This window comes from Eumetopias jubatus, unplaced genomic scaffold, assembly GCF_037043125.1.
Source record: "Eumetopias jubatus isolate StellerSeaLion01/CBP00866 unplaced genomic scaffold, mEumJub1_p1.0 scaffold_16, whole genome shotgun sequence".
Classification (NCBI taxonomy): domain Eukaryota; kingdom Metazoa; phylum Chordata; class Mammalia; order Carnivora; family Otariidae; genus Eumetopias; species Eumetopias jubatus.
In genome coordinates this window covers 52,787,017-52,810,221 of record NW_028274822.1, presented here as the reverse complement: position 1 = coordinate 52,810,221, position 23,205 = coordinate 52,787,017, and the positions used below count along the sequence as shown (strand labels likewise).

The 23,205-nt window shown below is 35.5% G+C and overlaps 1 protein-coding gene across 3 annotated transcripts in view; it reads right to left on the bottom strand.

Annotated features, from left to right (window-relative positions):
• Window positions 1–545: 545 nt before the first annotated feature.
• NDC80 (NDC80 kinetochore complex component) overlaps window positions 546–23,205 on the bottom strand; it is a 54,438-nt gene continuing 31,778 nt past the window's right edge. For all 3 annotated transcript variants that reach the window (XM_028092365.2, XM_028092366.1, XM_028092364.1), the window contains 6 exons: window positions 21,026–21,178; window positions 18,338–18,427; window positions 8,929–9,021; window positions 7,567–7,697; window positions 5,612–5,714; window positions 546–960 (listed from right to left, as the gene is read on the bottom strand). In XM_028092365.2, the coding sequence (XP_027948166.1) occupies window positions 823–960; window positions 5,612–5,714; window positions 7,567–7,697; window positions 8,929–9,021; window positions 18,338–18,427; window positions 21,026–21,178 (708 nt within the window). In that variant the 3' untranslated portion in view covers window positions 546–822. The remainder of the gene's footprint in view (window positions 961–5,611; window positions 5,715–7,566; window positions 7,698–8,928; window positions 9,022–18,337; window positions 18,428–21,025; window positions 21,179–23,205) is intronic.

Below are 23,205 nucleotides of genomic sequence, written 5' to 3'. Positions count from 1 at the left end.
GCTCCTGTGGCTGGCTGTACAGTCAGGATTGTGTACTGTTACAAAGTAAGTTCCTGTGTGACTTCTACCCCTACAAAGAGGTGTGACCAGCGGTAAATCAGAACATTTCTAGAAATGAATTCTCATCTCTAAAATGAGGGGATTGAACTATTTTATTATTTCTTCTGATTTTCACATTCCATATTCTTCTGCTCATTTCAGAGTAATGGTGGCATGAAGCCAGAAAGAAATTTAGCTTCTTGGCTCTGAATAAGAAATGAGTTGGACTACATTTTTTAAAGATCCCCAACCTTTGTATAGCTTATACCAGGGATTGGCAAACTTTGTGTAAAGAGCCAGATAGTACACATTTTTGGCTCTGCAGCCACATGGTCTCTGTCGCATATAATAAACATTGCCACTATAGTGTGAAAGCAGTCATAGATGATATATCAATGATTGGAAGTGACTACATTTGGCCCACAGTTTATTGATTCCTGGTTTAGATCAAAATAACTATCTTCTAACCATCTGAAGTTAGGTTGAGAAATCAAGGGAAAACACACTTTGTTGATATAATTTTATGAACTCTGGATACATAATATAACTAGACTTTCACATCTGAAGATAACAAAAAAAAGTTATCATAATTTCAGGTTATACATACTTTAATGAACTAGATTTATAAAAGATATAAAAATATTTCACAGGCTTGGGAAGATATGGTCATAAGACTTCATTGTAAGGAGGGGTATAAGATATGTTAGAGATTTTTCAAACCTACAGAGGACATTTAACAATTTGCACTGTTAATAAAGTTCTTGCTTAATCAATATTTTATCTTCATTCATCAGAAGGCTTAATTAGAGCAGCTTTCTTCTTATACTTGTCTCCAATCTCTCTAATATTTTCCAAGAGATCTTCAGACACGCATTCTTCATATTCTCTATCAACTTTAGCAATCTGCTCCTCAAGATATTTCTAGTGAAAACAATGAGCAATTGTTAATGAAAAAACATTAATTTCTTTTAAAAAGTTTAATTGTGAAATATACAAACAAGTGGTAACATTTATAAGTACAGGGAATTTAAGGGATACTCTTAAATCCCTTTTTGTGCCCTTTCCTAATCATATCCCCATTTTTCTTCTCAGAGCTAACCACTCTCAACGATGTTTTGCTTTTCTTTATACTTTTACCCCCCCACCCCACACTGATATGTATGTATGTATCTCTAAACAATATAGTTTAGTGGTACCTGGTTTTAACATTCATATTTACTGAATGATATTAAATATAATACTCTGACTTTTTTCCACTCAGTATTTTGATTCATTGATGTTAATGCAGATAGTTGGTTTATTCATGTACTGCCAAATAGTTTCCTACTGCATGAATATATCAATATTTATTTATCCATTTTATTATTAATGAATTTTAGTTTATTTCCAGGTGTGGTAGGCTGAATAGCAGCCTCCTCAAAGATGTCCATGGCCTAATCCCCAGAACCTGTGAATACATTATCTTACAGGGCAAAGGAACTTGACAGATGTGATTAAGGAGTTTGAGAAAAGGAGATCATTCTGCATTGTCTTGGTGGGTCCAATGTAATCACAAGGGTCCTGGTAAGAGGGAATCAGCAATGTGAGTCAGAGAGAGAAAATGTAAGGACAGAAGAGAGGTCAGAGGGGATAGAAGATGCTGTGCTGTTGGCTTTGAAGATGAAGAGGCTGCAAACCAAGGCGGGTAGGCGGTTCTATAAAAGGGAAAAGACAAAGAAATTCCATCCTAGAGTCTCTAGAAAGATTGTAGTCTGGGAGGCCCATTTTATACTCCTGACCTCCAGATATATAAGGAAATAAATGTGTTGCTTTAAGCCATTAAGTTGGTGGTAATTTGTTATAGCAGTAACAGGAAATTAATATACTGGGTTATGTTTTTTACTATTTCAATTACACTGTAACAAATTTCAACATACTAGATGGCTTAAGGCAACAGAAATTTATTTTCTCACAGTTTTAGAGGCTTGAAGTCCAAAATCAAGATACTGACAGGGCCACTTTCTCTGAAGGCTCTAGGGAAGAATCCTTCCTTACCTCTTACCAGCTTTTAGCAGTTCGAGGGCAATCCTAGCTGACAGCTGTGTCACTCTAATTTCTGCCTCCATCTTCACACGGACTCTTTTTTTTTAAAAGATTTTATTTATTTATTTGAGAGAGAGAGAGAGACAGAGAGCACGAGAGGGAAGAGGGTCAGAGGGAGAAGCAGACCCCCCCACTGAGCAGGGAGCCCGATGTGGGACTCGATCCCGGGACTCCAGGATCATGACCTGAGCTGAAGGCAGTTGCTCAACCAACTGAGCCACCCAGGCGCCCCTTCACATGGACTCTTAATAAGGATACCGGTCCCTAGATTGAGGACCCACCTTAATCTAGTATGACCTCATCTTAGCTAATGACATCCACAAAGACCTTATTTTCAAATAAGGTCACATGATGAGATTCTGGATACACATGAATTTTGAGAGGATACTATTCAACCTAGTACATTACTCCAGCACACAGTGTAAACATTTAATTAAATACCTAGAATGGAATTGCACCATTTTATTAGGGATTGCCAAATTGTTTTCTAAAATTGTTAACATCAATTTACAACCCCTGCAGTATAAATGAAAACTTGCATTTCTCCACGTTCTTGCTGGCATTTTGTATTCTCAAACTTTAATTTTTTTGCCAATTTCCTGAGGGTGGGAAGTGGTAGATCTTTTCCTGTTTATTGGCCACCTTAGCTTTCTGTGAAATTCCAATTCAAGTCTTTTGCCCACCTTCTGTACTTATTTTCCAGAGGTCATTATATATCTGCATGCTATCAGTTGTTTTAAAAAATATCATCTACTGTTTTGTGGCTTGTCTTTCCACTTTTTTTTTTTTTAAGATTTCATTTATTTATTTTGAGAGAAAGCGATGTGGGGGAGGGGCAGAGGGAGAGGGAGAAGCAGACTCCCCGATAAGCAGGGAGCTGGATGCAGGGCTGATCACAGGACCCTGGGATCACAACCTGAGCCGAAGGTAGAAGCTTAACCAACTGAACCACCTAGGTGCCCCTCTGTCTTTTGATGTAGAGATCTTAATTTTAACAAAGCTGAATTTATAATTTCTTTTGTGGTTTTAACTTGTGTCTAATTTAAGAACTCCTTTACAACTCCTGAGGTGTAAAGACAGTGTCTATAATTTTTCTAAAAGTTAAAAATTTAGTCTCACATTGGGGTGCCTGGGTGGCTTGGTCAGTTAAGTGTCTGACTCTTGATTTCAGCTCAGGTCATGACCTCAGGGTTGTGGGATCGAACCCCACATCGGACTCTGTACTGGGAGTGGAGCCTCCTTAAAATTCTCTCTCCCTATTCCCCTGCCCCTCTCCCCAGCCCTCATTCTCTAAAAAAAAAAAATTTAGCCTCACATTAATTTCTTAATCCATCTTGAAGTGATTTTTGTCTAGGTAGGAATCCCAACTCCATTAATTGAACAATTCATTTTACCCCACTAGTCTGTAACACAACCTCTCTTATAAATTAGTTTCCTGTCTATGCTCATCCATCTTTTTCTGGACTCTGAATCAGAGCTTGGTTTATATGCATCAGTACTACAATGGGTTCGTTATTGCAGCTTTTTAATAATTTCTTAACATCTAAACAGACAAAAAAGATTTTGTGCCCTTCAAGGAGGTAGGAGTCTGGAACAGGAGTCAGCCACCTTTTCCTGTAAAGGGCCAAATAACAAATATTTTAGGTTTTGTAAGCCAAATGGCCTTTGTTGCAACTGCTCAACCCTGCCAGTGTAGTGGGAATGCAACCATAAAGAGTATGGAAGTGAATGAAGTATCTGTGTTCCAATAAAACTTTATTTACAAAAGCAGCCCGTGGGCACAATTTGGTCTTTGGGCTGTAGTTTGCTGTCTCCTAGTCTAGACTATCAAGCCACATAGAGGACCTGCATGGGGCTCCAACCAGGAACTGCTCAAAGAAAAGTTTTAGCTCAGAGGAAAAAAATCCCATCTAAAGATACCATTAGATCCACAGTCATCTGTTTATTCTAGTCTAATTTTATCACTTGTAAAATTTCCCCACATCAGGTTTTAAAGATGATTGGTTGACTTAGGGACTCCTTCCATAGTTTACTGGCTAATTGTGAATTTTACATAGTGCAAAGTAAGTGCTCTGTAAATGCAGTCTGATCTTGAACAACAATGAACTAAATAGAAAGCAAAAGTAATAATCATTAGGGTTTCAAATCTAACTTCATGTTAACGGATTAAAACTTTAACAGTTGTGGTTACCTTTCACATAAATCCCTCGTGATAAATCACTATTGGATTAACACTGAGGTCAAACTAATTGTTACAGATAATAGATAGAGATGCAAAGGATGTTGGCAATGATTTAGTACAACCCTCTCATTATACAGATGAAGAAAGTGAAGACCAAAAGAAGCAAAATGATACATATAAACAGACTTTCTCAATTTGAGCCAACCATCATAGATTGTGAATGAATTTTCCTCTTATGCATTTATTATACGTCATCCCTGAGAGAACAAGAAAGTAATTACTCATATAATTATCTGGTCTGTCATTCAAATTAACAATACTGGTTGAAAAAGAATCTATGAAAGGTTATAGAGCCACTAAGTGGGGAGAATCCAGGTTTTCTGATGTAGGATCCAGCATATTTTCTTAGTTCTTTTCACCAAGCAGTGAAGAACACTGGCAAACAAGAAAATGCAGTTCACTATCTTTCAGGAGAAAGGAGGGGAGGGGAAGTAGGATATCACATGCTCTGTTTTCAATAAATGGAAGCCTAACAAATGAGTTTTTTTTCTCTTAAACCATTCACAATTGGAAATATAAAATTATCACCTAATAGACTACCCAGGAATTTTATTTTATTTTTTTAAAGATTTTATTTATTTATTTGACAGAGAGAGACACAGCGAGAGAGAGGGATCACAAGCAGGGGGAGAGGGAGAAGTGGACTTCCCACGGAGCAGGGAGCGCAATGCGGGGCTCGATCCCAGGACCATGACCTGATCATGACCTGAGCCAAAGGCAAGACGCTTTAACGACTGAGCCACCCAGGCGCCACTATCCAGGAATTTTAAAGTTTAGCAATTTATCTTGGCTTCTGGGCTCCCTACAGCAGGTTGGAAGAATAGTATTGTTGAACTTTTAAGCTATGCTTCATGTTTCATTTAAGTACTTTATTCTATATTTTATCAGTACTTTACATGAAATTAACGGAAAGGAAAAATATTTGTCTTAACACATGCTCTTTCATCTTAATCTTAATTAAATCTTAAATGTGTTGATATGTTTCAGTATGTAGAATGTGGCCTGGCACATCATTATATACTACTGATATAATAAATACCATTATACGTTGTTTATGTGAACAAAACAGATTGCTTTATGAAATGCAGATGCTCCTTTCACACCACTAAAAAGGACTCTTCTGGTAACTTTTTACTATAACATATTTTCCATAGATATAAAATTTATCATTTAATTTCTGTAGAAACAAAACAGAAATATAGTTTTAAAAAGCTTTATTAGAATGTAGGAAAGACCTCATACACTTACCTCCACAGACCCTACATGTGTAGCAACCATCTCTAAAAGACGCTGCAAGTTATTTCCCACTTTTCGTCGTTCTTCAGTTGTGGTTTGCACAACTAGCTGGTATCTGTAGAATAAAAACTCTTGTTTGAGTTATCTATGAAAAAACCTAATGCATCAGTTCTAGTTAGCTCACTTCTCCTTTTCATATTCAATAAAACCAGACTGTGCTTGGTATTTGTGCTGTTTGCTTCTCAACCATTAAAACAGAAAAACATTTCAAAGATCTTTTGCAAGCAACAGAACAAAACAGCACCAAAACCTTGTGCTTTAACATATAAAACTTGGGAGCAAATGGTCTTGATTGAGTCTCCAAAAGGACTGTAAACTTACATGCTTTCAGGGAGAAGGCATTCAATACATTTGAATAGGGGAGTGGGAGTCTCACTTTTAGGCATGTAAATTCAAATTAAAAACAGACTGCAGCCAAAAAAAAAAAAAATGCTTCGCTGAGTTTTTTATCCCTAAACTACAAATAAGCAAATGAAGAGGTGTGAATTTTCTTAAGGGGTGTACTTCTAACCTCGAAGTCAGATTTTTTTTAGTTGAGGGCCACTTAATTAAGACTTCTAAAAAAAGAGCCTATGGATTAACTATTCAGTATATTGACTTTCTATAGGTTTCATGAGAAAATTATATACACAAAGGCAGACTACTCTTTAAAAAAGGGACGTCACTATTTAGTTACTGTTAATACACAATGTGGCTAAAACTCTTCCAATATAAGTTGTAAAATAATAAGGGAAAGCAAGAAGGAAAACTTGACAATGAAGAACTAAGAAATGTAACATATACAGTTAGTTCTGCTGTTTGTTTGGAAATACGTATTTGTTCCAGTTGGGTTGATATATTACGCAGCAATTTGACCATAATGCAAAAATTTGTATCTGTTTATGCCATCTCTTTCCTTTTTTTAAAAGTTTATTTATTTATTTTTTTTAGTAATCTCTACACCCAATGTGGGGCTGGAACTCACAATCCTGAGATCAAGAGTTGCATGCTATTAAAAAAAGAAAAAAGTTGCATGTTTTTCCAACTGAGTCAACAGGTGTCCTTATGCCATTTTCTTCTTGAGAAACACTAGGTGAATGCAGAAAACTGCACTCAGCTGAATCCAGATGCAAAGGAATACACAAAACATATAAACACACACCTCAAATGTGTACCAGCTCCCTCAGTTCATTGCATTATGTGATGAGTCACATGCATCCACATCTGGTATTAAAACTTTCCATCTGATTTCAGATAATCCTCCTTCCACCTCATCTCAATAATTTACAAGCTGCAACCCTTTGAATGCCCCTTTCCTCAGGCAAACTTCAGGTCTCTTTAAGATAAAGTGTCATATTTATCATAGTAATTATGTATTTCTCAACCATTTAACATGTGTACAATTGTGCTAACATTTTAGTTAGGTTCCCATCTTTTGTTTATGTATGTCACCGACAGAGATCTTAAGTGTTGTGCCCAATCCCAATTTTACTATAAGTCCTGATTTTTTACTGCATGATTTTGCAGTGTGGTGATTATTATGAGGGCACATACAGTGTTACAGTAGAATGACCATATAATTTATAGTATATAGTTTACTATATAATTTCTAGAAAGTATAAATATCTTAAAAATAGTAACAAACAGCCAAAGTATTTCAATTGAAAATTTTATGCTGTTTTCAGGGTTTAAAAGCCGCTCATTAATTAGATGTAAAAATTAATGATTTCTTAGGGGGCAAGAGCTATAATAGAAGCAGAATATGTTTAGGAACAGTATTTCAAGTTACAAGCTCTTTTTGTTACTTCTTCTTCCCCAAATAGCTCTATAATATAAATTAAAGCTAATAAACATAGATTTAGTTTTACAGAAATGTTAAATAATTAATCTGAAAATAAACATTATAAATCTTGGTTACATGAACTTACTCTCGCTGAATAGTGTCTAATTCATTCATAGCTTCACTGAGGCCCTCGTTAACAGCACTCTCCAGCAGATGTTTGTGTTTCTCCAAGGACTCCAGCTCACTGGCACATTTTTTGTCCTCTTCTTCAGCTTCCTATCAAGATAAGGGCATGGTTATGGTTTTTGAAGTTTATGTTCCGTATATTCCATATACTACACTACTCCATATACTAAATATACTCCACAACCCATATATATGTAACACATTAAAAAAAAAAAATCAGGTTGCATCATCATTTGTATTCTCAGAATGTGTACTGTTTTACATGTAAGAGATTTTAAAATGCTCCTTTGGGAATTTTATACTGTAAACCTAAATATGACCTTCTCAATAGGCCTATATAGAATTCATTCAGCAGTATTTTCAAGTATGTACTATAGGAAACCTTAGGATACTGATTTAAATATTTCCTATGATCATCAAGAGGCCTTTTATATATGCAAAAATGTGGGTAACTTTCACACTACCTTTATTTCACATACGTATTCATTATGCACAGGCAAAGGAGCCCAAAGTCATCAACTCCTAGGTTTCTTAAGATGAATATGAAAGCCTTTCACTGAAGTGCTTTAAAAGGAAAAATGCAAGTACTGTCATGGACAACACATGAAAGAACAAAAATGATTACCAAATGCCTCATACTTCACATGTAGATCTTATTACTGTGGTGTATTTTCTAAAATTTTCTCACTGCTTAACAAAATGTACAGGCCCTAAATACACTACAAGGCCAAGAGAAAGTTTTCAATTCCTAATACTTTGTTGGTGTAACTAAGTAAAAAATATTATGACTAAAATTTTCACCTAAGTTATATAAGTGGTAATGAACAGTCATCTGAGTGCTTCCCTAAGTAAAATGCTGGCCACAGGTGGATGGATTAGAGGTGGTGGGAAATCAATCCTATTATTTTACCCACATTCCATATTTCATATAAATGATCTTTGGAATTTGGCCAAGATAGTCAGTTTACAATTAATCTTTATAGGCAATCATATAACGAAGCCTTATTTGAGGTTTATGCTTTACGAGTGCTTAACACTAAATTTCTATAAAAGGTAGAAGAGATTACATTTAAAACATGTTTTGGTCTTACAAGGATACAGAATCTCATATTCAAGTCTAAAATATTAATGGAACAGTAAACGTGTTCTAGTGTGAAACAGCCCAATTCCAGGAAAAAAATCCTGGAAAAAAAACTCCTTCTAATAAACTTCAGAAGATTAGACTAAACTTAAACACAAGTTATAGGATATAGCTTAAAGATTTAGTTAGATGTCAGAACAGGTCAAAGTTCATGTACACAAACTGTGGCAAAGTTCTTACCTTCACTTTTTGTTGGTAAAGATCATCCAGCTTTTGAACTTCTTCTTTCAGAGTTCTTACACCTCTCCTGCTTTCTGTTATCATTGTATTTAACTTGGAGAATAAAACTTTGGTTGAGAAATCATAACCATACATCAAAAACATTTTAGTTATAAAACTTTCATACTACTGACTGACCATGTTATTTCCAAAAGAATCCTTTTGGATTCTCACCTATCATTTGTTCCCAGAATTTATTATTCCCCAGAGAGGAGTTAAATAAAAACAAACACACAAAAAACCTATTATTTTTTAAATGTACAATACTTAAATGCAGAGTGGCATTTGATAGGAATCAAAAATCTGGCTTAATTCTCAGTAAAAGAAGGATCGAGTAACTTTTCCATTAGTTGCTGTGGGAGTATTTTTAAGCTCTCATATATATTACATAAATATTACATGTATTATATACAGTCTTAACATTTTTATATTAATTTATTAATACATATAAGTTGTTTTTGCCCTCTAGTTTTGAAGTCTAGCTTTACTTAGATTTGATCTATTTTATTAGTTATCTAGCTCTCCATTTGTTTGTTTACTTTCTAAGATGTTAAAGAGAAGTTTTCATATTGATTTTACTGGATGTTTGCTAACTGGTTATTAGTCAATGCATTCTTCCAAAGAGTAATAACATTTAATCTTATTAAAGTCTGAGCTTTAAGATCTGTTGAAACCAAAACTAAAGAAAAAAAGTGTTTCCAAAGTTCATTTCCTGCCAACAAGTGCTAATACAGCCAATACCAGTTGATACCAGTAATTAATATGGAATGTTTTCCAGCTAGACCAAGAAGATATTTGCTGTAGGAAATAGAAAATAGCAAAAGGTATATATAAGCTGGATCTTTCTTTAAAAGGATGATTCAACACATATATGAAGTTGCAAAAAAATTACATATACATATTTTTGAGAAAAATTTAGTGAAGCAATTGTTATTTGGTATATGATAGGATGGTAAAATGACTATATATTTATTAGATAAACTTGCATATACTTCTCATTCAATTATCAAAAGTCTCTTTGTAAGGGACATTCCTTTCCTATTTTACAAATGAGAAGAGTTGGCTAGAATGAATGCTATTCACTTAGGATCACGCAGTAAGCATATGCCCAGAACTCCAACCTAGATGTTCTAACTCCAAGGACTTTTTCTACACCACCTGACTTTCAAGTTATTTAAAGACTAGAGGGGCGCCTGGGTGGCTCAGTTGGTTAAGCATCCGACTCTTGATTTCAGCTCAGGTCATGATCCCAGGGTCGTGGGACTGAGTCCTGTGTTGGGCACGGAGCCTGCTTAAGATTCTCTTTCTCCTCTCCCTCTAGAGTTACAAAAGCTATTCTTTAGCAGGAAACATTTTTCTCTACCCTTAAGGTTCTTTTGGCTGGTCTAAGAATTAAAGTGACATGAGACTGATTAACAGGAGAAAATCAAATTTAATTTTGTATGTATGGGGAATCCACAAAGACATGAGATTCTAAAGACAAGCAAAATGAAGTATATTTGTCATCCTGAACTAAAGATAAGGGGGTAGGGGTCTGGGATTTCAAGAAAAGGAAAGCAATTCATAGGAAGATGGAAGAGTAAATGTTTGGTAAACAAATGTTTGCTGGGCCACACAGACACAAATGGGACATAGAGAGGAGTTTTAAGAAAGAGACTGCTAAAGTTCCTCCCTGTCTAACATCACTAGTTTATATTATACTGTAGTTAGCTATGGTGATAGCTCCCTTCTGGGAGGAGGTCCTTTAAATTCTTTTAGGCAGTTAGGGGTTAGGTGGAGATCAATGTTTCTTCCTGAGTTTTTTGGGTCTTGAATATTTTCAGTTCTAAATAAGCTGCATGCCAAAGTGGCACATCTTGGGGTGATTCGCCCTTGACCCCTACACTATAAACTTCCAGTCTAAAGATATGTGACTTCTGAAGTAAGTGCTAAGTTAAACAAGTTGTTTCATTAAATTTACTTGCAGTAAGACCACTGGATACCCAAATAATCAGAACTTCCACTAGGAAGTCACATTTGCTCAAAATCATGTTTACTTAATCTCTGAGCAGCTTCTAACTTTCATGTGAGCTTTACTAAATTTTCACCAATTAAACATTCCCCCCTCCCCGACCCCATTACAAAAATATAATTTCCATTGTGATAAACATGGGAAAAATTAAGGAAAATAACAATTACTAGTAATTCTATAATCCCAAAGAACTGCTATTAATATTTGGTATACTTCCTCCAGTATTTCTTTCATTCATTCAATAAACAACTGTCCAGCAGCTTATAAGCAAAGAAGATATCATTAGTTACTGTAGTTAATTTTTTTTCTTCTGTCATTGAGAAGACAGAAGCCGCTAGATTGGATTTCCATCACTTCCTGCCTCCCATCAACCAAAATATTTGTATGAGACTTTTTCTTTCTTCCTTCCAGTCAGTTTCAGGATGCAGGATACCCATTTTCCTCATGAGGAGAAACAACCACTTCAGCTCTTCTCTAGACCCCAAGCCTTGGTATTTCTTCATGAACCACATTCAAATCCATCAATCCCTTTCCCTAATTTTTAAAACTTTACGCTCTTTCCCTTGAACTCTCACTTTCTCATCTTTAAACCCAAACAAAAGCCCCTCCCTCACCCCTCCAAAAATGAAAATCTTTCCCATACACCACTAACTACTGTTCCATCTTTTCTCCTTAGACTCAAACTTTTGTGATGGTCTAATCTATAGCATTCCCTGGAAAGTAGACTATTCATACTATAGTATCTTCTGCTACTACCAAACTTGAATCCACAGCAATATGCTTTCTGGCTCCTCTGCTTCATGAAGTCGCTTTTGCAATGGTCACCATTAACATCTTAATTGCTAAAGTCAATGAACACCTTTCAGACTTAACCTTATTTGATATCTGAGTAGCAAATATAGTTAATCACTCCCTTCTGAAATCCCCTTCCTTGTTTTCTATGACCATGGAAGCTCCTAGTTTTTTCTTTAAGTCTTGGGAGATCCTTCTAATTCTTCCTTATGGTTTCTCTTTCTCTGCTTGTACTTTGGATGTGGATGTTCTCCCAGGATTCTGATCTTGGCTGTATTCTCATCTGCTCACTTGGGAGAGCTCGCTCTTTCATTTTCACACCTGGGAAATCTCCTGGCTTTAATTAACTGCATGCTAAGAAATACCTATTTATATCTATGTACACACTCCAACTGCCTACAGGACATTCTCCACTCTGATATTCTAGAGATCTGAATCTCAGCATATCCCAGCCTGAAATTCTTTCTTCTACACCCTTCTCTTGTATTCTTTATCAAGGCTCTAGAACATCACCACCAAAAGATTCTCTCCTTGACCAAACTACTCAGGTCTTCTGAACTCTCTTCTCAAAGAGGCTGACTTTTTGGCTTCTGTGTTTGTCTTTGTATTGTCCAGTTTTAGTAAGAATCATACTTAAGACAGTTTAATCAGAATCCCTAACCTCAATATCTACTCAGGTCCCTCAGCCTCCAACATCCTCCAGCTGATATCTGATCACCTTGGCCTGCTTTCAGCAAGAACACTATTAGGTTGGTTTAGATAATATTGTCCCTTACCCCTAGAGTTTCTTCTCAGTAATTCTTTATCCACTGATCTGTACCCTACTCTCCTTGGTTACAAATTCCCTTTTATTGTTGTTGTATTTGGAGTTGAGCCCAATCTCTCTCACCTACTATAAAACCTCTTTGTAATAGTCCCCCTTGAAAGACTTCCTTTAACAAGTGTCATGAATAATTTTTCTTTTTCTTTAACATCATATACCAAAGCTAGACACCGGAACATTCTTAATTTCTCTCTTCCTTAACCTTCACATCCAAATGGACCACTAAATTACATTGTTTCAATCTTTAAATCTTTTTCCATCCTCACTGCAATAGCGTTGGTTTGAGTTTTTACCATTTATCACTTAGGATACTGTTAGGCTTCCAAACTGTGTGCCTCCAGTTTCATGTACTTCTAAACTAGCCTTCAAAATGCCAACATTATGGGCTAACTAAGATACAAGGGTGTTATGCCCTGACTTAAAAATCTTCAGTGGCACCTGGGTGGCTCATTCGGTTAAGTGTCTGACTTCTGATTTTGGCTGAGGGCTTGATCTCAAGGTCATGGGATCGAGCCCCGCAGGCCCCACAGTCAAATGGACCACTAAATTACATTGTTTCAATCTTTAAATCTCTCTTTTCCATCCTTACCGCAATAACCTTGGTTTGAGTTTTTACCATTTATCGTTCAGGATACTATTAGGCTTCTTAACCATGTACCTCTAGTCTCTCCCTTTCTGTAGCCATTTGGAATGCTCTTCTATTTGCTAAATGGGATGCTGCCTGATTCATGAATTGTTGAACAAAGCCCATTAAATCTTCAAATTTACTCACTTCTTTACAAAACTAGAAATGCAGCTCCAGAAGCATTTCAAAATTCATCTATTTCTTTTTACCAGTCCCCAAACCTCCCTTATTTATTTCAAAAGCCTTGTAACTTGTATTCTCTTTCCCTGTGCCTTTGAGATGTAAATGTTAAAGTACAACTTCAGGGAGGTAATTCTTATCAGGAAAAAAATGAAAAAAGAAAACATTATTTAAAACTTAGTTTAAGCCATCCAAGCAGGTAGCCTTAACTTAATCCATCTACCAGAAAAACAATTTAGATACAAATTCTCTTTAACTAGTAAAACAAAAGCAATAAGGTCTCTGTTTACATCTGTCTATGTTTATGTGTGTCTATTATATGTGCGTAAAGGTGTGTGGTATTTTTCTCCCTCTGTATGGTATTACTGTAAATTAGTTTGTAAAAAAGCTCTATTTAATTGACTTAAAATAAGTGCTTAAATAAATTCAGTATTCATAAAAAGTTAAAAATACAATGGAAACTAACCCAAATGCTTTCTGAATTCACATCACCTAAGAAAATATTCAATATTAAAGTTAGCTTAAGTTTGTTTAATTAAAATAAGCTTTTCTTTCAAGTTATCAACATTGAATAAAATGAATACATACAAGTCTTATTCCACCTGGGTTTATTGATCAAATGAGTTTATGTTATCTCTTACAAAATTTGTCAGCCAGAAAAATTAGCTTGGGATGATGGCTGAGTTTGTCTAATGTCTAATGAAGTTTTGGTGGGTAATCTTAATATAGTAAAGAACAAGTAAATTAAATGGATGTAAAAAGATAAAAAGTTTTTAGGTGAATTTTTAAATAGTTTCCCCAAATCTTTTTGGTAACCTGGGAACTTAAAGTTTTGCTAGGTTAAGTTAAATGATCAGTTAAATTCATTCACTACTCAGATCATTTCCAAATAAGATAAAATACTAACACATTAATTACTGAATATTGGTTTATCCACTTTTTACTTCCTTTTACATAGGAACTAAAAATATGTGGATTTACTAATAAACGTGTTATGCTGCTGACAAATTTTCTGTGAGAAAGCACGTTTTTAGAAATCACAAAACAGTACTTATTAGTCTGCTAATCCACAGAATGGTAATGTAAAAGACAGTTTATAATTTCTTCTTAGATTTCACTAGAAATTAAAAGTTTCTAAGGGTTAAAAATTCTAATATGTGTAATTAAAACTGCCAGAAATAATAAGGGAAAGACATTCTGTGTGTGGTCAGGGTTGTAAGATTAGAATGAATTTAAGTTTTTTTTAAAAAAGATTTTACTTATTTGAGAGAGGAGAGAGAACTCAAGTGCATGTGGGGGGGGTTTGGGGAGGGTAGGGAGAGGGAGAAGCAGATACCCTTCTGAGCAGGCAGCAAGGATGCGGGGCTTGATCTGTATACCATGCTTACAAGTCTCCAGCAAAGCAATTTTATTTTTATTTATTTATTTTTTAGATTTATTATTTGACACAGAGAGAGAGACAGCGAGAGAGGGAACACAAGCAAGGGGAGTGGAAGAGGGAGAAGCAGGCTTGCCGCCGAGCAGAGAGCCCGATGTGGGGCTGGATCCCAGGACCCTGGGATCATGACCTGAGCCGAAGGCAGACGCTTAACTACTGAGCCACCCAGGAGCCCCCTAATAAGACCCTTTTGTCTTTCAAAGGAAGAAATGAAATCTTGCCTGAAATAATTTTTTTTTTTTTTTAGTTTATGACTTCCTTGTCCTGCCTTAAAAATTGTTTTTCTTTCCATAGTCCTTTAGAGCTCTTGTCTAATTGCTAAATGGGATGCTGCCCAATTTCTGACTTGCTAAATAAAGCCAATTAGATCTTCAAATTTACTCAGTTGAATTTTATTTAACACTTAGTTATTTTAATTCATTAATTTATGTTTAACCATTACTATTTCAAATAGCTGTTTTACCTTATGCTATCTTAATTTGGTTAAATTGTCAAATTTTATTTTTTTAAAAATTTTAAAATTTTTAAAAAGATTTTATGTATTTATTTGACAGAGAGAGACACAGCAAGAGAGGAGGGAGACACACCCCTCGGAGCAGGGAGCCTGATGTGGGGCTCGATCCCAGGACCCTGTGATCATGACCTGAGCTGAAGGCAGGTGCTTAACAACTGAGCCCCCCAGGTGCCCCAAACTGTCAAATTTTAAAACTGTTTTAGTCTTTAGTCTCTGAAGCATATGAAACATCACTGATATTTTTCTTTTCCCCCTAGTTTTAAGACATAACTAATATATACCATTGTATAGGTTTAAGGTGTACAAAATTATGATTTAATATATGTATATAATGTGAAATAATTGCTACAGTAAATTTACTTAGAATCAGGGCTTTCTCAAAAGTCTTCCCTACTTTGGCTTTTATAGCATTTCTCCTCCTGTTACTGTTCTCTATTTTGTCCACTTTTTTTTTTAGATTTTATTTCTTTATTTGAGAGAATGAGAGAGAGAGAGAGAGAGAGTATGAGAGGGGGGAGGGTCAGAAGGAGAAGCAGACTCCCTCTTGAGCAGGGAGCCCGATGCGGGACGTGATCCTGGGACTCCAGGATCATGACCTGAGTTGAAGGCAGGCGCTTAACCAACTGAGCCACCCAGGCGCTCCTTGTCCACTTCTAAGTTTTTCCCAGAACCTCCTTCCTTTGCCTATCTCTTAAGTAGTACTGTTTCTCAAGATTTAATCCTTTGCCACTTTCCTCTACATAGTATAAGAAATATCACCCACATTTGGGCTCAAGTACCACCTATATGGTAAAGACTCTGAAATCTGTATTTTCAGATACAATCTCTCCCCATATTCTGAATCTATTGCTTCGGCTTCCTTTGGGATGGCTATGTTCTACAGACAGCAAGCGCAACATCTCCAGTACTGGGCTGGTTAGCAGCACTCACTTTTTTCTCCCCAAGGTTGCCCACACTGGAAAAATGGAAGTTACTATTGCTACTTCTTTCCTTCCCAGCTTTCACCATCTCCCACAAAATGCGTGGAGTCTACCTCAACATTTCCTAAACCTGTCCCCTTCCTTCTATTTCTATTGTAATACTTTGGTTTAAAGTCTTAACAATTTCAGTTGCTTCCCCACAAGTCACTTTTTCGATGCCCAAAAGGGTTTTGAAAAATGCGAATCTGATTAGCATAACTGCAGGTCAGTCTTTTTTTCCAAATGGGAGCTTATATTTCAATCAAACTTGTTATATTTATCTTTGGAATATTAACATTGGGCCTAGCCTATACTATAGTAGGCATTTTTAAAAAAAGATTTTTTTTAAAAGATTTTATTTATTTATTTGACAGAGACAGACACAGCGAGGGAGAGAACACAAGCAGGGGGATTGGGAGAGGGAGAAGCAGGCTTTCCGCAGAGCAGGGAGCCTGATGTGGGGCTTGATCCCAGAGTCCTGGGATCATGACCTGCGCTGAAGGCAGACACTTAGACTGAGCCACCGAGGCGCCCCTAAAAAAAGATTTGTTTATTTTAGACAGAGAGAGAGAGAGAGAGTATGAGCACGTTAGGGGGGCAGTGGGCAGAGGGACAGAATCTCAAGCAGACTCCCCACCGAGCATGGAGTCCCGATCCCAGGACCCTGAGATCATGACCTAAGCTGAAATTAAGAGTCAGATGATTAACTGAGCCACCCAGGTACCCCACCTATAGTAGGCATTTTATAACTCCTCCAGGCCTCCCCGCCATGTTTTCCTGCCTATAGCCTTTAAAGTTTCAAGTCAGTTTGAAAGTCTCTAGGTCTAGTGCCCACTCCAACAAAAGAGAGAAATCAAACTGAAGGAAGTTAAGTGAAGACTTCATCTTAAATGACCTCACACCTGCAGAGTACCTGTTAAAGCAGTCCTAATTCCTTATCTTCTTTCCACTGTGTGATGTTACAGAAACCCCAGATTATAATAATAATATCATGAAACTGCCCACTTATCTAATGTTACTATTTGCTATTTTTTTGAGGAGTGGGAATTCTTTCTAATACAAAGTAAGTTTTGATAGAATTTGTTAACATGAAAAAAATGTGGGTTACTTGCATAATTTGTGAAATGCATAGGTTTTATTTCCAGATGAGAAAAACAAATTTCTGTTCTGAGTAAAGACAGGATTTTGTATCTTGGAATCTTGAAATGCCACAATACTTCTTGAAGAGCTGAATTAACTAGGGTTTTCCTTCAATTGTTTGTTGTCATATAAACAATACCTTTTGTGTGTAGTTGAGAAGTAGCTTCTTAACTTTTTCTTAATCAACTTTAACAATATTTAAAGGTTACTGAATCAATAATAGAATCAATATCTCTCTCAGGGATATTGGTCATTTTATGTTTCAAGTATCTTAGAAGCAGGAACTTTCTGAAACCTACTTTTGGAAGTAGACTTTTATAGGCATTTGAGTTCCCCTGAATTTCATGGTGCAGAATGAAAAGTGTGGTTAATAAAACTCTTAATTTATCATGGCTACTTAGCCTCAAGCCCCAAATGATACATATCTACTTTTAAGATAGCCATCTCAAATTCCTTATAGTATAAAGAGATATTAAGGGGCTCCTGGCTGGCTCAGTCCGAAGAGCATGCAACTCTTGATCTCAGGGTCTTGAGTTTGAGCCCCATGTTGGGTGTAGAGATTTACTTAATATAAAACTTAAAAAAAAAAAAAGGGATATTAAATTATCTCAAGTTGAAGGAGGCAATTCTCCATTTAAAATCCAGGATAATTTACTCAGTAATTTATTGTTTCATCATCAATGATATGTGTAGCCTAAGATGTTTAAGTTATTTAAAAAATTACTTCAAATGTTTCTAAGTCAAGGGTATCTCCAATTCTCATTTTCCATAATATCTTATTAAAAATTCATTCCTTAAAAGCTACACATTCATTCCATAGAAACTACAAACCACATTTAAGTGTTAAAAAATCTTATTTTTGCTTTTAAAAACTGTTTTGTTACTTACCTGTTCTAAAGTATCCTCTAACCCCATTTTTTTATTTAGAGCTTTATTAATTTCTTCTTCAGTTTGGTTCAAGAGTTCCTTGAGTGGTACCTATAAAATATATAGGAATATGGGTTACATATGATATACCTAAGTACAAAATTTCTCATGAGGCATCTACACATTGTGATAGAAGGAGCCACTTTTGGAGGGAAAAAAGTGAAGCCATGATGGTTTTAAACTAAATTAATACATTATAAATAAGACAATAAAAGTAATTTTTCTCTTTAAAGATTTATTTATGAGAGAGAGAGAGAGAGAGAGAGAGAGAGAGAGAGAGACAGCATTCATGCAGGGGCAAGGGCAAAGGTAGAGGGAGAGAATCTCAAGCAGACTCCCTGCTGAGTGAGGAGCCTGACACAGGGCTTGATCTTTCGACTCTGAGATCACGACCTAAGCAGAAACCAAGATGATGCTCAACTGACTGAGCCACCCAGGAGTGCCAATAAAACTAATTTTCAATGTAATTTCTGTAACTATAGAATGCAACTCGCTTTTAGTTTTGAATACTTGCAAAATTTTAGATTTGCTTATGGATTCTGGAGATTCACTGCTATTATTTAAACATTTTTTATAAGTACGCTTATATTAATACAGTATCTTTCTTGAAAACAATTTATATTTTTCTCTTAATCCTTTTCAACTGTTTAATCTTACAATTATCTGCTTGTATTTCTTCTTTCTGCTATTCATTGGTATTCTGTTTTAGTAGCACAAGACTTGACACATAGCGTATGTCCACCAGCCAGGACTGGTTGAATAAGCTACACAATGAAGACTCTGAGACTGCAAAAAGAACCAGGAAGATCTTGACATACTACTGGAGAGAGATCGCCAGGGTGGGTTGTTCTGGGAATAAAAGCAAGGTGGGTGTCCAGAACAGGCAAATGTTTACCAGTTCATTTAAGAATGATCAAAGTCAGGAACAGCCAGACGGAAAAGATGCATAGGGCAAGGTACTTAGAAGCGGTGCAGAGCTTCCATAGCCTCTGGGTGTGCCCTGCATCTCCATGTGTTCACCAACCTGGAAGCTCTTATTGCTTGTATTTATGTTTATCCTCTATTCTACTAATTTTCTTTCAACACAGTACTTCATTGTTTCCATTATTTTTTTATTGAGGTCAAACTCACACTTTAAAATGATTAAATTGAAATAATTAAGTTAAAATGAATTTAACATAAAACTACCTCTTTTAAAGCATATAGGTCAGTGGCATTTAGTACATTCAGTGTTGTATAAACACCACCTCTCATTCCAAGTCATCTTCATCACCAAAAGAAAACCCCGTGTGTTACTATGTTTTTAGTAGGTCTTTTGAAGTTATTGCTGAGTTTTAATTTTGGCTGCTCCTTTTTGAAAGATGCAATGCCTCTTTAAGAACTTTTCTCCAAATACTACTTGTAACAGTTGGGGTTGCTCCTTCTGGATGCTATTTCTATTTTTATTGTTCTATTATTACGTAAAACTATTTTCAGAGATCACAATAAAGCCTTTCCCTCTTCTCTTACAATGTGAATTCTTTTTGTATTGGGTAATCCTTTCCACACTGATTTGATGCAGGTAATTATTTTCTTGCATGTGTCAAACTACTCAAAATAGTGGGTGCGTAAACTATCTGGCTGCCAGCCTGTCTGTCTACCTACCTACCTAGCTACTGCTTAAAAAACAATTCAGTAAAAGACTGTATGTTTACTGGGTGGATTTTTTTCTATTGAAAATGAGTCTAGCTTTATTTAATCAAAGTCTGTTCACCAATAAACTGTGATCTCTGGAAATTGTATCTTTCTGGGTATTTCATCTCCAGCACCTAGCTGGTATGGAGCATAGTATGTACTTAATCAATAATTTATTGAATGAATGAATGATTCTCAAGGGAAAAATGCATAGCTTTAGACTGACATTCTTTATTCAAAAACTACATATTTTGAAGAGTGCCATTTTTGAGGGGGCCACTAAAACACTAAAATCTGTGAATAATTGAGAAGTTGCCATAGAACGATTTAAAAATTTTCTCCAAATTACATCATTGGCCATATTTAAAAATTAGGTGCAGATTTTTTATTATTGACTGCTGGTGTTTCTTAATGCCTTATTATATTTCATGCCTTCACACATGCCTTCATGTGTGTCCTTGTGCCTGAAGCTTTTTCCCCACAGACCATCCCAATAAATACCTCAACTTTCAAGATTTCATTCCAGATTCACCACCTCTGTGGACACTTTTCTTTCCCCTCAATTCTGGCAAGAATTGATCTCAGTACCATACCTTGTTAACATCTCTAATAAAGCACATATATAGCAATTATTTATTTAAGTCTTTCTCTTCTCTAAGTAGCCACTTAAGAGCAAGGGTCAGGTAATTTTTCTCTTTATAATCCTGGTGTCTATATTAAATATAATCAAAGTTTCTTTTGGTTAGCTGAGTAAATGAAGTAGGTAGAGAGAAAGAAAAGGCTTTATAATTCAAAGAGGATGGGACAATAGAGACTTTTAAGTACCAAAATGAAGGAAGATTAAAAGTTTCAGTGTTTTATTTCTATGTTGAGTCCTCAGTTATGAACATGCTGAGGTTTAAACTCTTATAAATAAATGAACAAGACATTAGTCATATCATTTAAAAATCTTTTGAAGTACTTATGATTACTTACATAAACTTGAGCTCTGTATTTGACAAGGCAGTTGGCTCCAGCTTCAGGATTAAACTTAATTTCAAAGTCATAACCTTTGGAATTTTCAGCACCCTTAGGGATAAGTTTTAGTTTTCTGGCCAACTTGTGATACTCTGATAACTGTGTTTCAATCTGTAAAAAGAGAACACAAAAAGAAACATTAAAGTAAACCAAACAGCCCCATTCCATATGGTTTTCAATTGACATTTCTGCAATTATACATAAAAATTATAGTATTTTTTGTAGTTTAGTAATTTGGTTTATTTTAGTAGTAAGGGTGGCAGTTTTAAAATAAAATATAAAGGTGTATATAAAAGAATGAAAGGTTTTATTCATAGTAAATCTGTGGGATAATTTAAAAACTGTAATTAATTAGTAAGCAATGTACCACTGTTCTTTCATTTACCGGACAAATAGTTTGGAACGAGAATCAATATTTAGGAATTAACTAAAATTTACTTTTTAAGGTATCAGAAAAATTACGAAACCAAACAAACCTTAGTATTGTCAATATACAAAATAAAATATTTCATTTATCCAAAATAAGTGAAATACAATAATTTAAGTCACAAATGTTATTTTAACAAAAATATTTTAATAACAATTGCATATTTCCTTGTCTCCTTCCCTATCTTCAGGGCTCTGTTAAAATGACATTATCAGAAAGGCTTTTGCTCTAATATAGTCCTCTGAATTTCTCAATCCTCTTTATTTTTATTCATAGCACTTATTACTATCTAATATTACTTATTTACTTTATTTACTTTCATGAAAACAGTCCCCTCAGGACTCAGAACAATACTTGGCATTTAGTAGGTACTTAATATTTGATTAAATAAATGAATTTGCAGAGTCTAGACAATTTATTTTCATACTGCTTCCTCCCTTTAATACACACATAGTTTCTCGCTGTTGTTACCTATCCACAAAACTCAACACTTTGACTGAAAGAATGCAATGGGAGAAGAGCACCCATTGAAACTTGCTTAATCTGTAATTTCCAAAAATTTATCAGCTCTCAAAAACAATGCTACTTATATATTACACTTAAGATTTTTTAAAGTTATTTATTTATTCATTTAAGTAATCTCTACACCAAGAGTGGGGCTCAAACTCATGACCCCAAGATCAAGAGTCACAGGATCTTCAGACTGAGCCAGCCAGGTGCCCCTAATTTAAGAATTCTTACTAATGAATCAGGAAATAATTTCAACTACTCTAATTTGTAATATAGTAGCTCTTCAGGGATTACTAAAATGTGTACCTCTGTTTGTTCTTTTACTAAATGGTGTTATAGGTAGTTGCTTCTGTTCTTCACTAGGATTTTATTTAAATGAAAACAGTTTTCAAAAGCCCATGCACTTTACCATGTCTAATTGCAGGGAGAGCACATGTGTGGCACATTTATTTTTCCCACAAGCAATTCAGACAGTGAAAACTGATCAAACATTTCCCTGATCAGCAAATGCTGGCTCAATGTTTATTTCAACATAGAGATACAGAAGGCTACTACCAGCCAGAGGTGGCATGTGGAATAAAAATTAATTCAGAAAAAAAGATGATGGATCAAATGTTTATGTTAAATTTTTGCATTCTGCTATCATTCTTTAATCTCTTTCATCTAGTACCCTAAGATTTTCTTCTCACTGTGTATGGCTTACTCTGCCCTAATCAGATCACTGCTTACCTATTTCCCATATAATTTTCTTCTTTCAGCCTGATCCTCCAAAATAAAGAATAGCATTTATACAGCTAATTTTAGCCAACTAAACTCAAGAGCTCACCTGGTCCAGAGATTCATAACTTCCCCATTCCCACACAGTGCTTGAGAGATAAAATATATGTTGGTTGAAGGAACTCATTTCAGATTCACTGATGTAGTTTAACCATACCTCACTTTATTAATAAGGAAACCAAGGCTATGAGAGGTTAAATAACATGCTGAGTTCACAGAGGTATATGACGGAAAATCCAGGGTTAAAATACAGGTTTACCATTTTTTTAAGGTAGGGGTGGAGCAAGATGGCAGAGGAGTAGGAGACCTGCATTTCATCTGGTCTCAGGAATTCAGCTGAATAGGGATCAAACCATTCTGAACACCTACGACTCAACAGGAGATCGAAGAGGAGAGTTGCAACAACTCTCTGAACAGGAGAAGC